We start from the raw sequence: 16,243 nt of genomic DNA, 5'->3' as shown, positions 1-16,243 counted from the left end.
ATAAAGAAAGGCATAATATATTGGATGTGGGAGGCAGTGCCGCCTGAGATACGATGCAAACAAATACGTCAAAGCCCAGACAGGTCACAGCCACAGCAGACAGCAAGAGAGACAGCAGCAGGGGGAGAGAGAGAGACATAAACATGCACAATGAGAAGGAAAAGGGAAGGAGGAATGGATGTCTCTGAGCAAATTAGAAGGATATATGACACATAGTTGGAGTTATTCTGTTCTCTGTGAGCTGGCTTTCACACAACCATAAGATCCTGGTCTTGGTTAAGCAGCCAAACCGCATCCGGTTCCAAAACGATGCCTGAAAACTACCCTCTCCCTGATGTTTCCGTTGTTCACCCCATCTTACCCCGCCTTTATGGGATTGTAAGTGTCAAGAAGACACTTGACAGCTACCCTGCTGTGCGGCTACTTTCGTCACATTCAGCAGAAAATGAATAACTCTGACAAAGTCCGCCTCTTTCTCACTGCTCCTATCGTCCCGAGCAGCAAACGGTGATTCCTTGCCTTCCTTCAGACAAGCATAAAGCAAAAGGTCAACCGCCACCAACACTTCAAGGCACAAAACAAACCAAAGTAATGATGCATGCATGTGCATGACCTGTTAAATCACCCCCTAGGGCATCAGATGGCCCTTCATTATGATCCCTCACCCATCATCTCCCGATCGGACAACACCCAATACCTCCCCCGCTTTTTAAAAACACTCCCTGCAGTGTGACAGTCTATCTGCTGCTAACAATAGCTGCGTTTTCATTCACTTGCAAAGCAACTTAACAAAAAAAGAATGCAAATTCCACTTTTGTGTTAACTGGTTTCAAACAAATAACACAAACTGTGTAGTGCAGCCTGGGGGAGGCAGTAAAAGCTATATCGGTCACGGTTGTAACTTATTAAAGGGGAATAAAGCTTAAGGAGGAATAAAAATTGTGGAACAGCTGCTGCGGGGATCATCTGAAGGAATTACTTTCACCTTTGAGGGACATCTGGTCAGTCCGTGTTTACTGGATGCCACAGAAGCATTGAGACGGGAGAGGCATGGTTTGGTGATGCTGAAAGCTCATCAATAAAAAGTCCTACTGGTACTAGACTGTTATAGGACAAGGGTCTGGACCCCCAGAAAGTCATGAGACATCAAGTGGAGGATCGCAAAATGGTTTACTTCAACATCTATGCCTGAAATTCACTTCTAAAAAAGGAGGGTTATCAATTCTTGTGAATTGAGACACTGCCGATGTTGTTAGTTTAAATTCAATGAAAATGTTCGCATTATAACTCATCGCTGTGATTATTGCATGCGGTTTCCTGCATTATAAAAAACTGATTTGCAGCAAGGAGCATAGAGCAGAAGAACAACTGAGCCCTATAAAGACGAATTCATGCTTCTGACGCATAGCCTCTGCAACCGTCAACTCTGTCTCTGTGCGTGACCACGTCCCCGCGCAAAGGTTCTGAAACCGTCGTGGGTGCACCTCAAAAAAATTCTGACTACGCGTCGGACGGTTGCAAACTCGCGCATACCTCTTGCGGAAGCACGCAGACAAAAAGCAGCTGTGATTAGTCCTTGGTATGCCTTTATGGCTGTCTGTCTGGTCGTCCGCCGAAGTTCTCGTGAGTTCTTTAATAGGCTCCCTCTTGCGCTTTGGCGGGAAACTGCTGTGCGCCCCTAGAAATTCCAGACCGACGGTGCAGAAGCATACCAGCAAAACTGGTTCGCGACGAGACGCAAGCAACATTTGATGTGTGCGGATACAGAAGTCTAATCTACATGACAAAGGCTGCCAAGATTTACTGAGAAGGAAGAAATGAAAACAGGCTGCAAATGCAAAAAAAAACAAAACAAACAATTCTGCGTAAATCTCATAAAGATTTGCTGAAATGTACAGGGAAGCTTAACCACTACTTGGATGTTCAATGTTGTCTATGCAAAGAAACATAAGAAGCAAACACTTCATGTAATGATGCAACATGATGGCTTCAGGCATCATCTCAGACACTTATAGAAAACAAGGGAGCCGCTGATAGATTGCACTGCGGCAGAACCTGCAGCTCATATAATGATTACGAGCACTTCAAACTGCAGGGATGAAACGTTTCAGTCTGAGCTGCTTACATGAGTTTATCAGCCGCCCGTCTCACTTCCACTCTTACTGTCAACCATATCTTGTGACTTGTACACCGGGTAAAGTGCTGTCTGCAAGCGATGTTGCAATAAATCAGTATCCTGCTTCAGGATGCAGAAGCTAATGAACCTGATTTCACAATGTTTGCATTTCTTCATTCTACCTTTCGATTTACAGACTTTTGATTTCTGGCACCCAAAAAATCAAGCCCTCATTGCCTTAGTGAGTCCTAAAAATGTCAAAGAATCATAAAAAAATATTTCATCATCCAATACAAGTAATTCAACAACAGTAAGAGTCTTAGAGGGCAGAGGTTAGCCAATTTTGCAGCAATTAGCTAACCTCTGCAAACTAAAAACAAATGAACACCTCTTAAAATTTACCATTTTAAAGGTCAGAAAGAACAGTTTCCACAAAAATATTGCAGGAATCTATTAGCCTCTTTTTTCCTTATTGGGTTATTTCAAAATAAGAGTCTACAGGCAGACCAACATATTAGAGGGTGGATATTTGGGGTCTATAATAGCTTTCCTTTTCTTGTATGGGTATTTATCAGCCAAGCTTTTGTTTGATTTGTTAATAAATATGTATGTTTTATTAAGATTACACTTGTCTAACATTTTTTATGATTGTGTTGTTATTTATTAGATATAGGAGGAAGACAAATGCAACACCGGCTTAAAAATTGGCAGCAAATATTGGGATCAGGGATTATTGGCGTTACACTTAAAGACTGAAAGTGATATTCTATGCATGAAATGATGGTCCTCGAATGGTAGGTTTCAGATAACCGACCGGATGTGTCTATGTAATGGATAGAACAGGTTCGAGGAGGATTGAATAAACCACGCCTTAGGATCGCCAACCAGATGAGCAATATAAACCCCCTGTGGGATTTATTATCAAATATCTGACCAATATGTAGGTTGATGGCAGCTTTGAAATGTTTTATTCTCCAGTTTCAGCTAAAGGACCCCTGCTGTTGCTTGGATCCCAGTTTGTGAACCATGGACTCACGCGACTTGGCAGAGCCTTATTTGAGTTTGGGACAAGCAAGGTGCTTGTGTGTGTGCCACAGATAGCGTGTTCATTTAATGAGTGAATAATATCCCTGCTGCATGTCCAATGAACTGTGGGTTGGAGGCATGAAGGGGTGGGGGGGGGGCTGGTGGTAATACAATAGGAGCGTTAGGGAGTGTGGGAACCGATTCTCCGGGGGACAATAGGCACTTCCCAGTGGCCACAGTGTAGCCATTCACTATCAGCTGCTGGGCCGGCGTAGCGCGGCGCTGAATCTGCACCAGCTCAGCATAATGCTGCGTTCTCCCAAACAAGACCAGACTGTTTCCTATCCCAAAGACAACACAGTCCAGCTCTAGCCTACACACTGCCCCATTCTCACATAGGCAGCTTCTTTCTCCCCGACTCCATGTCTCTGCCGCTTTCTGGTGCTGTCACAAACGGCAGTATGAGCAGGAGGACGGGGAGCGACAAGGCCGGGGATTGTGAAGACTGTGGCTGCCATGCTGTAACTAGGCCACTGTTATTCCACTGTATGGGGGGAGATATTCTGGGCTGAAAACATTATTAGTGTAACCCAGTTTATCCATCACCAGGTGACTGCAGGAGGAGGTACATCTCCACAGGGACACAGGCTTTCAAGGACAATGCATGGGGGGGGGGGGTTGAGATAGAAGAGCTAGAATGGAGGATGGAGAAGCAACCGCTGGCAGGTGTGAACCTGAAATATTGAGATTGCCTGTGTGCTCCGATATGACCCAAACTTTAGCCCGGACCCAACCTTTCCTTATGTGAACATGTCCTCCGGTTACTGTAGCAACAGAGCCTGAGAACCTCCATGAAAAAAAACAAGCTGTACAGATCTGGGAGAGCGAACGGGACAAGCGTGAGAGTTTTTCTGCAACTTCACAAACCCACAGAGCTGGTGTCTGTCGGCAGCGATGACATAACTTTGGCTTCCATTTTTTTTCCCAGACACTCGCTCTAAACACTTCCTGTCTGACTGCTACCTAATTAAACACATTTGGTTTTCTAAGGATTTTCACTAAGAAGCTTTGTTTGGCTCTCAGTGGATGCAAGAGAAATGTAAGAAACAATTTGAGCGAAGCAAGAAGAGGAACATAGAAAGAGCACAGAGAGCTGATAGCTATCAATAGACTTGCTTATCAAGTTATGGCATCTCTTGGGCTTATTTTGCTATTTTTTTGTATTTGCTAGTAAACAAAGACCTTTTTAAAGATTTCTACACAGTTACCATAACAGTACCACATGACTAAAATGTTCTGCATGAGCAGGATAAGCAAACAGGGAAGAGAGCAATAGACACTTTTACGTCTAAACAATGGGGTCAAGTGAGGTAGCAATGTGGTATAAAAGTGTGAAAAGAAAGAGGAAAAGTCCAAAATCACATCCAAGTAAAAAAAAAAAAAAGCACTAATAATATACATACAGGAGCGAATCCCGTCTAATGTCTAGGACAGCGAGTCAATCGAAAATTTCCAATACAGGTACCAGACGATACGGGGACAGGTTGCTAGTTCATCGCAGGGCAACACAGAGACAAACAGGACAAACAACCATTCACACACACTCACACCTAAGGAGAATTTAGAGAAGCCAATTAACACAACATGTTTTTGTACTGTGAGAGGAAGCCTGAGTATCTGGAGAGAACTTACGCATGGACAGGGAGACCACGCAAGCTCCATGTAGTAAGACCCTGTGCATATTAAACTAAAAATCTTGACTTTAGGTTTTAACTCATATTTTACAATTCTAAGTACTTATCTTACATTTGCAAACAGTTGCAAACAAGTGACAAGTCAGTGGTTAATGCTCACTGTAACATATTAAAGACCTTTTTACTTAGCAGTTTTTCTTCGAAAAGAAAACATGTCTTCTTTCTCAGCACGCCCGCTCCTGATGGTGTCTTCTAGGGGTGTAAATCAAACCCATCATGGCGATTCCATTCAGTATCAATTTCCTGACCCAACAATTTGATTATTTTCGATATTAGAATCCGCCATGTCTGTCTTGCCTACTGTTTACGTGAGTGTGCGTGTGCAAGCGGAAAGAGGGTAGTGGCTAAAGGAAGCAAGGTAGAAGGACAAAACAGGTTTAGCACCACCGCCGGAAAGGGAGTCAGAATTGTGTCCAGGAGCAAATGGATAAAAATAGATGGGAGGGGAAAAAAACAGAACACATGAATCGATACTCTTGAGGACGTGTCGATACATCGGATCGTCTGCTGTTGGATCAATGCATCGATACGAAATCATTATTTACATCCCTAGTGTCTTCAGGAGTAGAAAATATACGCTCTCAGGGTTTGGAAGATGCTCGCACAGAGAGAGATACCTGGTTGCCAAATTGGTGCACCTATTAAGTTGCAGTGATGCTAACAAATGTTAACTTTCATGTTAAAGACGAGTCCGGTGGTGGAGAATTTGAATCAATCCGTTATGATTTTGTACTGTTCACAGGCTGCTGAGAGCAGGCTGGCTGTGGTGCACTCTTAGAGATCGGGTTAGGCGCTCAGTTACTCGGGAGGAGCTTGGAATAGAGTGTTGCTCCTCCACGTCCACAGGAGCCAGCTGAGGTGGCTCTGGCTGTTCCGGATGCCTCCTGGTCACCTTCCTTGGGAGGAGTCCCAAACATGTCCTACTGGGAGGAGGCGTTATGGAAGGCCAGGACACGCTGGAGAAACTATGTCTCTGAGCTGGCCTGGTGTCGCCTCGGGGTCCCGCCACAACAGCTGGAGAAGGTGTGCATGGATCAGGAAGTCTGGACATCTCTGCTTAGACTGCTGCCTCTGAGACCCGGCCCCGGGTCAGAAAATGGACGGATGGATTGTGTCCATAAATGTTTATGGTTTATATTTTTAGAGTTGTGTCTTAATCACTCCTTTAAGTCGGTTATTATTTGAGCAGATGGCATATTTAGCAGTCTGCTTAATTACTCTAGGTAACAATCCAATTTGATTGCCAAATTAGTTAATCAGATCATTTCAATAATCAATTATTCCAATTTATCGTTTCTGCTCAATTTAAAATGTTAACCAAAACCTTCATCATTTATTCTGCAAAATAAATAGTGTATCTTATATCAGTATTTTTTTGTTGTTGTTTCATTTCGTTTTTTTAAACGATGCAACCTTATTTGTCCGTGATGTAGATAATTGTATATGAGAGTAGAAAGAAATAAGGAAGAGCAGAATTGTATAAAAGTTTCAAAGTAGATTAATCACAGAACAGAATAATTTGAAGTAGTGTTTCATTTCCCTAAAAATCTACTGGGTAAGCAGGACAATTCAGGTCAAACTGACCCCTCTGAACAAACCTCTATGGGTCATTACTTTGACCTGGCAGTCATGAAATCAATGCAGGCTCAATTGTTTTGGGCTGTTTCTTCTCCACTGACAATATAAACAGACAATATTCCACAGCTTACAAACATATATGCTAAAGCAGCAGGCAGCTGTTATTCTTATATATTTTTCTGAGGTCCACATTTGTGTGACCAATTTTTCTATAAATACCAGAACTTCCCCATGGTGGGACAATAAAAGGACTTTCTATTCTATTCTAAAAAGAATGTGTCATGGTTGTTTATTAACATTTGCATTTATTGGTGTTTTTTTCCTGTAAGATGCATTGGATTTGACCTGACGTTAGCGCATAACCTGACATTTAGTTTATTAAACTCAAACATGTGATCTGTCCTCTGTTAGATTTGCAAGTCATCAGATGAATGGACCAGTGGACCAGGACATACCCTTCCTGCATAGTAAGGGACGGAGCTAGATGGGGGGGCCAGGGGGGCCCATGGCCACCCTTAGCCAATCATTGGCCACCCCTGTGGCCACCCCTACCATTTATTTCCCTCTAATACAGATGGTGGCAGCAGTAATACTATCAAGAGGAATGTTTAATCTTATTAAAAAATGTAATTTTTCATATATTAATAGTTACTGGACAACTGAAACGCTGTGGTTAATTATGCAAATCTAAATACTAACATTATAGTTGATATGAACAGAATTCATGCTCCTTTAAGACCCTAATTTTGTGTTATATGGGGTAAAGAGAAAATGATGTGTCTCTGCAAGTCATCAAGGAGTTTTCAGTGAAATTATAGATAAATAAAATGGAAAAGATGTTTGCCCCAGACATTTTGTCCACTATACCTTTATTTTATAATTTTTTTTGACAGCATGGATGTTTAAATATATGCATCTATTTGCAATCAAAAGGAAAATAACAGGAACGTATAGTTTGTCTTTATTTAGAAAATATCCATATTTGTTGTGCTCGTTCCTGTAACAGTGTAGATGGACCCTTAGGTTCTAGCGCCTTTCTGCTTTCGGACACCCCTCAGTGTACATTGGTTTTTGACTGGCCACCCCTATTAATGTTTTCTGGCTACGCCTCTGTGCATGGTGCCCATGTTTTGACCTGCCTAACTGGGTAGAACATGGGCACTATGTTAAGACTATGCTCAGTCATAATCTAAATTATGGTTCAATTATGACAACTGAAAAATTATTGCTTTATGCAGCTCAGATTTACAACGATTAGGCGTTTTAATTCCATCATAAACTGCTACCAGGTGACTGCAGAGTCCAACACAGGGCGTCCATTCAGACAAAGATATCCAAAGTGTTGATGTTTTATTTAACCACGACTGTCCAGAAATGATCCATTTACACAAGCCGGGACTCAGACAACATTCAGCATCTTTACATTTTGGATCTGCAAACATTTCCCTGACAGTTGTGCAGAGCTATGGATGGACTTCAGCATTCACTGTTCTTTACAGCATGGTAGCTGCCAGCCCAGACATCATCGACATCTCCTCCTACCTGCATGGAGTCCGCGCTGATTATTTCTCCCTGAAGGCGCTTTCCGAGCTCGATTGCTAGTTTGGACTTCCCGGTACCGGTAGCCCCCAGAATAACAACCAAGGAGGGCACCATCGCTCTCCGAAAGACACATTTCATGCTCACACCGGAGGCCGCCATGATGCTGCCTCCTGAGCTCAGCTGACATTTCCACGCATGCGCAGAAACAGGACTGGGAGGGGATACGGCGGTTGCTATAGCGACACTGGTTAATTAGAGAGAATTTCTGAGAGTTTTATCTTTTATTTCCATATATTATCTCAGAAATAACATTCTCATTATCTTTTTGACATTTCAGACTCTCTAATGTAAATTTAATTTGACAAATCCAACCGTTAATTTATTTTAATTCTCATTTTTATTTTATATATACAGATTTTTTGGCTGTATTTTAGGTTACAAAATTGTTTACCTTGACTTGAGAAAGGATTGGTATAGTCAATTTATCACGTGTTTGCCCAATCTGCTTTATCAGAGCGTCTTGAGGCGTGGTAACTATGGAAACTGTTGACGTAGCTGAAGCAATGAGGCTGGACGCATGTTGCCATGGCAAAAGATGCTGGGACCGGTTGCCTGGGAGACGGTTGGAAAACAAATGTAGATCGTTTGATGGAGCGGAGTATAAAATATGCTAATGGGGTGCAATTTACTGGTAGTATATTCTGTTCATGTTTCACATGGTTGTTATTACATCTTTTTTTTCTCATCTCACAGAAAGACTTTTTCAAAACGCTTAGAACTACTCCCCCCCCTTTTTAATTCTCATTTTGTCCTTTTTACTTTCTTGATACATTTTGTTCTCCAAAGACATTGCAGTAACGTGTATAATTAGAATTTAAAATGTGTTTGTTTTTTTTTTTGTGTTCCAAATTACTTTGACCAGATTATGGCAAATCTATGAAACACACTCTAATGTTGCAAAATTAAAGACCATACAGATGATTAAAAAAAGGTAAAAACAGTGCAAAAATTAAAATTTGACAAACCATTTCTATTTTTATTTTCATAGAGAATTACATAAAAAGAAAAAAAAATGCTGAGACAAAGCTGTAAGATCAAACTGGAGCTGTTCTTTGCAATTCAGCAATTGATTCTCTGATTATAATTATTCCAGTTTTACAACAGCTAAAGAATGATTTAAAAAAAATCTAAAATCTGAGGTTCTTTCAGCTCATAACCCCATCATTTGAAGTTTCCCCGACTAATGCTAAAGCAGAGCATCATCATGGTATTAGATCCAGGCCCACTACCGTTTTTTCATGACTTGTGGGGCAACAGATAAGCCTAAGTTTTTGATATCAGATGCTTCTTGATCTTCAATAAAAAAAAAAAAAAAATTTATATATATATAATTGCTATTTACAACACAATGTCATCTCAAGGCACTAAACAGGGAGAGTTAAATCAGATTGGTTAAAGTGTTCTATCAAAGGAAACCAAGCTGACTGCATCTACTATCCCTTTGCAGAATTAGCTTCTTCCTGGTTCCAAGGATTTGGTCTGATGTTGGAATAAATAGGGTATAGTCAGACTCTACTTGATCTGCATCAGACGTACATCATTGGCGATTTGTACGAATCTTAGAAAAGTCATAACGGTCTGATCTTGTTTAAAGAAATGGCAACTCCAAGCTGTTAAACAGGAAGCAAGTTTCAGTTCCTGTAGTTGAAGTCATGTCCAAACTTCTCTTAGCGAGTCAGGCTAGCAGCCCCTTTTTGTAAGAGTCCAATTGAGCTTGGATCATCTCCCTCACTAGCTTTAATTTAAGAAGGCCCTTCACTTTGAGCCGTGAAAGATTTTTATACTACAACTGATGACCAATTTATTTTAACCTCATTTTTTATTAGAGATCCTAGACTATGCCTAAAACATGGATTTCCCCCTTAATACCACACAGCAAATACTTTGTTTCCATCTATTAGATTTAGTAGTTATAAACTTGATTTAAAACATGGCAGGTTACAGTTTAAACGTCTCCATCTGATCCAACTCTAAGGGAGAACTACTGATTGGAAAGAAAATGCAAGCTTCAGATATAAAATAGGTACTAGCGCTCACTGAACCACATATGAATACCATAGAAAACTTTTATTGAAATTTACTTTTGATGGAAAGATAACCCAGTTAAAGTAAAAAAGAAAGTAGAGTGACAACATGTTTGCAATCAAATTTCAGTGTTTTATTTTAATTGTTTTTTTCTCTTTTAAAATTTTATTAACAAAAATAGAAGCTTTGAGTCATCTCTGAAAAGCCAGCAAGCCCAAAAGAAACTGGATGAGAAAACTTAGACAGCTCAGGTTTTGGTTTCAGGAGGACTGTACAGTCGAGGATCTATTTACAGAACATCCAGCTGGATAACGTACAGACACAGAAAGGCTCCTAAAGGCATTCCATCGAATGAAATCAGACAGCAAGATGAAATAAATACAGCTGGAAACTCAAGATGGTATCTATGAATCAATCTGTTAATTCACCGTTTGGCTGGTCTTCATGGCACAACAATCAATCTGAAATTTAGACTCTTTATAAAAGAAAATCTGAGACATTGACCATTTTTCCTGCATAATTACAGCAAAAACAAAAAGGCTCCAATGGGAACTGATTTGCTGCACCAACATGCAGTAGTGAAATACTTCAGTAATGAGTTTTAATCAAGGGTGGAGCTCAAACTTCTCTCTCAGGCCTGAGTCAAGAAAGAACCAACTACTGTAAAGAACTGTATGAAGGAAACTGAAAAGGGGGGAAATTAAAGGTTAGTGGACACCAATTCAGAAATGAGGGCAAAGTTTTGAATTCAGACGTTCTATACCAGAGACTAAACAGTTCGCCATAAAGGAGGCTGGGTTATCAAAGCACAGTAGTTGACAGAGCAATTTAGGCCAATTTGCATCGCTCGCTTAACGGTTGGTTTTATTATAGCAAGTTTTAATTGTTCTCCTTGCAGGTAGGCAGAACAAATATTAAGTGACCACGAATATAATGCCTGCAAGAGCGACTCGGATCGATCCCTTGCTGGCCATCCAGACAGCTCTCATCATTCACAAGCTGATGTGCAAAAAAAACAAAACCAAAACAAAAGGCAAAATGAAAAAACAAACTAAAGTCCACCTGCTCTATTCCCGCATGACCAATACAAAGTGATCAGTGTTTTTCCTCCTCTCCTTTTAGTCCCATTAGGTTCAGTGTTCTAGTAAAGTGATGGCTGACTCCGCCCCTCAGGAGCGTTTGAGCTGCGCCAGGCGCTGCAGCAGCTGGAGCTGCCGTGCCTTCAGCTGCTTCCTCTCCTGGGTCTTCTGCCTCTCGGCAGCGTGGAGCTGCTGCAGGTACTCTGTGGCCCGGGTCAGGATGGCCACCTTGGGGGTTTTGGGGCAGTCCGCCAACCCAGGGATCTCGTCCCGTAGCGATAGGAAGCGTGATCGCAGGTCGTTGCGTCGCTTACGCTCCAGGAAGTTGTGCGCCTTTCGCTTGTCCGTGTCCTCGCAGTCCGAGGACTGGGGGCTGGACAGGTGAGAGGGGGGCTTTGAGTACGAGCTTTGGTGGGAGGAGGAAGAGGAGGAGCCGGGTGGGGACGAAGGCGATGAAGACGAGGTAGGCGAGGACGCGTGGAGGTTAGGGGATTCGGATCTGAGTCCGACCGCTGTGGTCTGAGACTTTCTGCTGTCCGCGTTCAGAGGGGCGTGGCCAGGCCGGGGCTGGTGGTGGTAAGAGTTCTGGTAAGGCTGGGTCACAGGAGCAGGGGCCTCCTGGCGAACCTTTTTCCGGGCGGGCTCGGGAGCAGCTGGGAGCGTGTCCGGGGAGGGGGCGGCGTAGTTGTGCTGCTGCTGATGGATAGAGATGTGGAAACGCTTGGTTCCAGGGTCGTGGGGGTCTGCTCGCACCGTGATGGTGACCGGTTTGCGGGTGGTGACCAGTCGGCGCCGCTTCCGCTGCTGCTTGTGGTCCACCGTCACCACATCAATCTCCTCTTCATCCTCATCATTCTCATCTTCTTCATCTAAACAGGAAAACAAAGGAGATGGAATTAAATAAAAAAAAAAAACAAAAAAAAAACAAAGAGAGCAGAAGTAAATGAGGTGTGAGAAACAGAAACCTGTGGATAAAAACATCCTAAATCCAATTCACTTCTGTTTAAAATGAACTTTAAAAAGGAACGCTGATCATGTCCCCCACACACTGTAGAGTCTCTGCTTTAGATCAGCACAAATTCCCTCGCTTCATTCATGTGTTGACTGTAGGGACGGCACAGAAAGGGGGGCTTTAAGCTTGTTAAAACAAGCTGCCTAATGTTAAACTAGGCATGATATTGGAGACCTTTCCCACAATGCATTCGGGAATGGAAAGAAAACAATCTCTTAACTTGATTCTAATGAGAAAATCTAAATAAATATATATTAAATAGTAAAGTTTTTCTAAATAAACTAGTAAAGTTGATTCGTCTACAAGATTTCCCGTAGCTTATGGAGGTTCTAGCAAATCATCACTGAGATCCAATCCCCTAAAAAGTGATGAGACACACCTCCAGCTTCATCCTGGGGAATTCCACGGGGCGAGCTGACCTAAAAGGCTAATCCAGCTCTATTCAAAGCCCTGGCTGGCTCGGATCGCTCACACACGCGCACACACAAACGGAAACAATTGTAGCTGCAGCCTGTTGAGCGTAGGAATGCAGCAACAAGCTCCCTTTGTGACATTCCACACACCGTTACGCAGCCCAGACCCCCTCTGATCACATGGCAGCCCACATACCACAGTCAGTCATATGTGTGCCAATAAGGGAATCTTCAGAAAAAGCAGAACTTGAATGAAGGAAATATTTTGACCCAAGGAAGCACAGGCTGGTTCATGCCGATCTTATTTTTTTTTTCGTAAGATAGTTTTAAAGGAATAAAAAAAAATTGTCTTAATATATATGGATATGCACCTATTGCTGCAAGCTGCCTGTCAGCAGGCTGAACGACTTATACTCTTTTTTTCATTTAAAACGGGAAACTAATGTTGGTAAATATCCAACTGTAAACAGAGATGGCAATTACTTTAATGAGAAAAAAAAAGATCCCTCCAACTGGTATATTATCCAATACAGAACTCATTTTTAAATCTGTATTTTTTTTTCTTCTCAGTTTTAGAATATATGGGGGTTGAAAAAATATATTATGGTTTAGGAAATATACTTTCATAAATAAAGGATTAACTTCTAATTAATTTCCCCGCAAAAAACCTGCAGCATCTTCAAAATCAGACCTTCAAAGGAAGTGAGATATTGGTACCGGACAGGTAAAGCTCCATCAGTGCAATCTAGTATTTTTAAGTTTATCAATTAAATTAAAGTCTGACAGCATTATAATGTCTTTAACATTCAACTCTTCACGTCATTAGCAGCTTATCTTATGTCTGTTTAAATAGAGTGGTGCTTTTTGAGTCTCAATAGAAGTTTTGAGAAATGGTTCCTCTTTTTGTTGCATAAAGTTGAATGCAAACAGTGCTTTCAGGAGAAAATGGAGTCAAATCAGGAGTTGGGATGATATTGTTGGCATAAGTCAGGCTGGAGGAGCAGCTGTTCTGTTGGATTCCTGCCAAGCAGCAGATGTTTTAATGGGTGTGTCACTTCTGGCTCCAAGCATTGGGTTTTACGCACCAACGCAATGCAGTCAGGAGCCAGGGGCCCCCCACCAGCTGCTGTCCAATCAGCTTTTATTAAACATTTGATCTTTTTTTTCTACAAAGTGTTTAGTAATAATACTTCCGCTGACCTGAGGAGTCCGTGTGTGACTCTGAACCAGAGGACACCTGCCGCTTGCATCCTCCAGAAAGCGGGAAAGTCAGCACAGCAGCAGGGTCCACGCAGTCTGCAGCCGAACCGCTCCCGGTGTCAGAGAGCGGCCCCTGCGCCCTGCCAGGGGAGGAAACCCCGCCGAGCCGGGAGCGCTCCCCCACCACCTTCTCCAGCTGCTGTCCGGCAGAGAAGCAACTCCACATGCAGTCCTGGATGATGATGGAGCTCAGGTTGCCGAAGGTGTCTCCGCCGGTGGCCAGCTTGCAGGGCAGCTCCTGCGGATGCTGGTGGTTCTGCTCGTCCTCCTGCCCCAGAAACTGGGACACCCACTCCAGTTTGTCCCCGAGAGAAGGACACAGCAGCCCGACCTTGCCCGACCCTTCCGCAGGGAGCCGGATGGGGGACATGGGCGGGGTCGGCACCAGCTCGAATTTCTTCCATATGTCCTCGCTGGGCGCTGTGGACTTGAAGAAGTCCTCGTCCGGGTCGTGGTCGTCGTAGAAGTAGTGCTGGTAGTGGTCCAGGTGGTCCATTTCCCAGCTCTCATAGCGAGGCGCGGCGGAGCTAATGCCCGGCATTGGAGGCAGACAGGCGGGGTGAGGAGAGGAGAGGAGGGGGCCAGTCACTCCGGGGTGCCTCAGTCTGTGGAAACACACACAGCTCATATTATATCATATACTGTTTATTTTTTTTCACCATGTGAACAATTCTTTTTTTTTTTTTTTTTTTTTTTTTTTAGAAATATTTAGGAAAAAGAAAAAACTCAACTTAAAAGACTTAGAAAATGTGTAATTTTGCGCAGTGATGTTTACTTTTTTTTCTTCATTTTTGTTCGTAGAAATATGGGTCAAAGTTAGAAAGTTCCAACCCACAGCTCCAAGTTTCTCTGCACTGCTTCAATTACATAACAGAACAGGGAGGGGGGGTCAGTGGGTTCAGCGCAGAATAGACTGATTAGGTTAGATTGAACCAGATTAAGAGGCTGGCAGGTAAAGGTAGGAGTCCCACCTGTCTGCAGACTGCCATATGTAAAGTAGTTTATCTGGAGCCTCCTCGCTGATTATCAAGCAGCTGCGGCTGAGAAGCTCCCCATCAGTTAATTAGGCAGCAGGCGCGCATGGAGAGGTCCGTGAAAGCCTCAGACTCCCCCTTCCAAACACACCGTCCATGCATGTGTGTATTAATAATAAAAATAAAATAAACTGCATGAAGAGTTTACCTGGGGTTGCTAAAGAATAACCTGTCGGCGACTTCATAGATCCGCCGTGCGTAAAAATTAGAGTCCAAAAGCCGCAGCCCCAGTCCGACCTTCCTTTTGAATCCCAGCTCTGACGCCTCGTAGCGTTTAATTTCCTTTTAGTTGTTTTTTTTTTTTTTCTACTGGTGGAAGACGAACCCCCTCAGTGAGGGTGGATCAGTCCGCTCGCTGCGCTCTGCCGCTGCTAAAGTGGCCGGACTGCGTTCTCCAGCAGCCTGCTGCGCTAATATGATCCACTGAGAGGAAGGCTGTGCATAAAGGCGGGCCGTAGTAAAACGAGCCCCGCCCACTGCTTAAAGGAGCAGCCCACTCTAAACAGGAGGTTACATGACGCTCCTTTCATAAGCTCTCACAGCTTTTGCAATCATTGTTTTTTTAGGTCACATTTGGAAGCTCTGAAGGAAAATGATGTAAATTAACACGAGCTGCTGCATAAAGAAAGACAGGAACGAAATGTTAAGTAGTTTAAGCAAATAGAAAGTCCTAAAGTCCATCCATCCATCCATCAGTCCAGCCATCCATCCATCCTTTTATCCCTCCATCCATCCATCTATCAGTCCAGCCATTCAACCATCTATCAGTCCATTCATCCATCCATCCATCCATCCATCCTTTTATCCCTTCATCCATCCGTCTGTCCATCCATCCGTCCATCCATCCATCCATCCATCCATCTGTCTGTCCATCCATCCGTCCATCCATCCATCCATCCTTTTATCCCTTCATCCATCCGTCTGTCCATCCATCCATCCATCCATACATCCATCCATCCGTCCATCCTTTTATCCCTTCATCCATCCGTCTGTCCATCCATCCGTCCATCCATCCATCCATCCGTCTGTCCATCCATCCGTCCATCCATCCATCCATCCTTTTATCCCTTCATCCATCCGTCTGTCCATCCATCCATCCATCAGTCCATCAGTACAGCCATTCAACCATCCATAAATCCATCCATCCATCCATCCATACATCCATCCATCCGTCCATCCTTTTATCCCTTCATCCATCCGTCTGTCCATCCATCCGTCCATCCATCCATCCATCCATCCGTCTGTCCATCCATCCGTCCATCCATCCATCCATCCTTTTATCCCTTCATCTATCCATCCGTCTGTCCATTCATCCATCCAGCCATCCATCCTTTTATCCCTTCA

At 43.1% G+C, this 16,243-nt stretch overlaps 2 protein-coding genes across 3 annotated transcripts in view; both read right to left on the bottom strand.

Moving 5' to 3' along the window:
* The window catches only part of trit1 (tRNA isopentenyltransferase 1), a 62,671-nt gene extending 54,444 nt beyond the window's left edge, over window positions 1-8,227 (bottom strand). For both annotated transcript variants that reach the window (XM_038309040.1, XM_038309041.1), the window contains exon 1: window positions 8,017-8,227. In XM_038309040.1, coding sequence (XP_038164968.1) covers window positions 8,017-8,175 — 159 coding nt within the window. In that variant the 5' untranslated portion in view covers window positions 8,176-8,227. The remainder of the gene's footprint in view (window positions 1-8,016) is intronic.
* Window positions 8,228-10,212: 1,985 nt separating this feature from the next.
* On the bottom strand, window positions 10,213-15,314 carry myclb (MYCL proto-oncogene, bHLH transcription factor b). Its single transcript, XM_038309057.1, has 3 exons — window positions 15,048-15,314; window positions 13,806-14,470; window positions 10,213-12,049 (listed from the first exon to the last, which is right to left on the bottom strand). Exons 2-3 carry the CDS (start codon window positions 14,404-14,406, stop codon window positions 11,271-11,273), a joined length of 1,380 nt encoding a protein of 459 aa, XP_038164985.1. The 5' UTR covers window positions 14,407-14,470; window positions 15,048-15,314; the 3' UTR covers window positions 10,213-11,270.
* Window positions 15,315-16,243: the final 929 nt, after the last annotated feature.

Source organism: Cyprinodon tularosa, unplaced genomic scaffold (assembly GCF_016077235.1).
Source record: "Cyprinodon tularosa strain WSP-4 unplaced genomic scaffold, ASM1607723v1 ctg655, whole genome shotgun sequence".
Lineage (NCBI taxonomy): Eukaryota > Metazoa > Chordata > Actinopteri > Cyprinodontiformes > Cyprinodontidae > Cyprinodon > Cyprinodon tularosa.
The sequence above is the reverse complement of the archived record's forward strand: the minus strand, read 5'-3'. Positions and strand labels throughout refer to the sequence as shown.

Bases quoted from the DNA above. Each gene is read 5' to 3' on its own strand.
- myclb (XM_038309057.1), bottom strand. From the start codon at position 14,406: ATGCCGGGCATTAGCTCCGCCGCGCCTCGCTATGAGAGCTGGGAAATG. The intron at 12,050-13,805 runs GTCAGCGGAAGT...TTTCCTGTTTAG, and splicing joins GTCACACACGGACTCCTCAG to ATGAAGAAGATGAGAATGAT.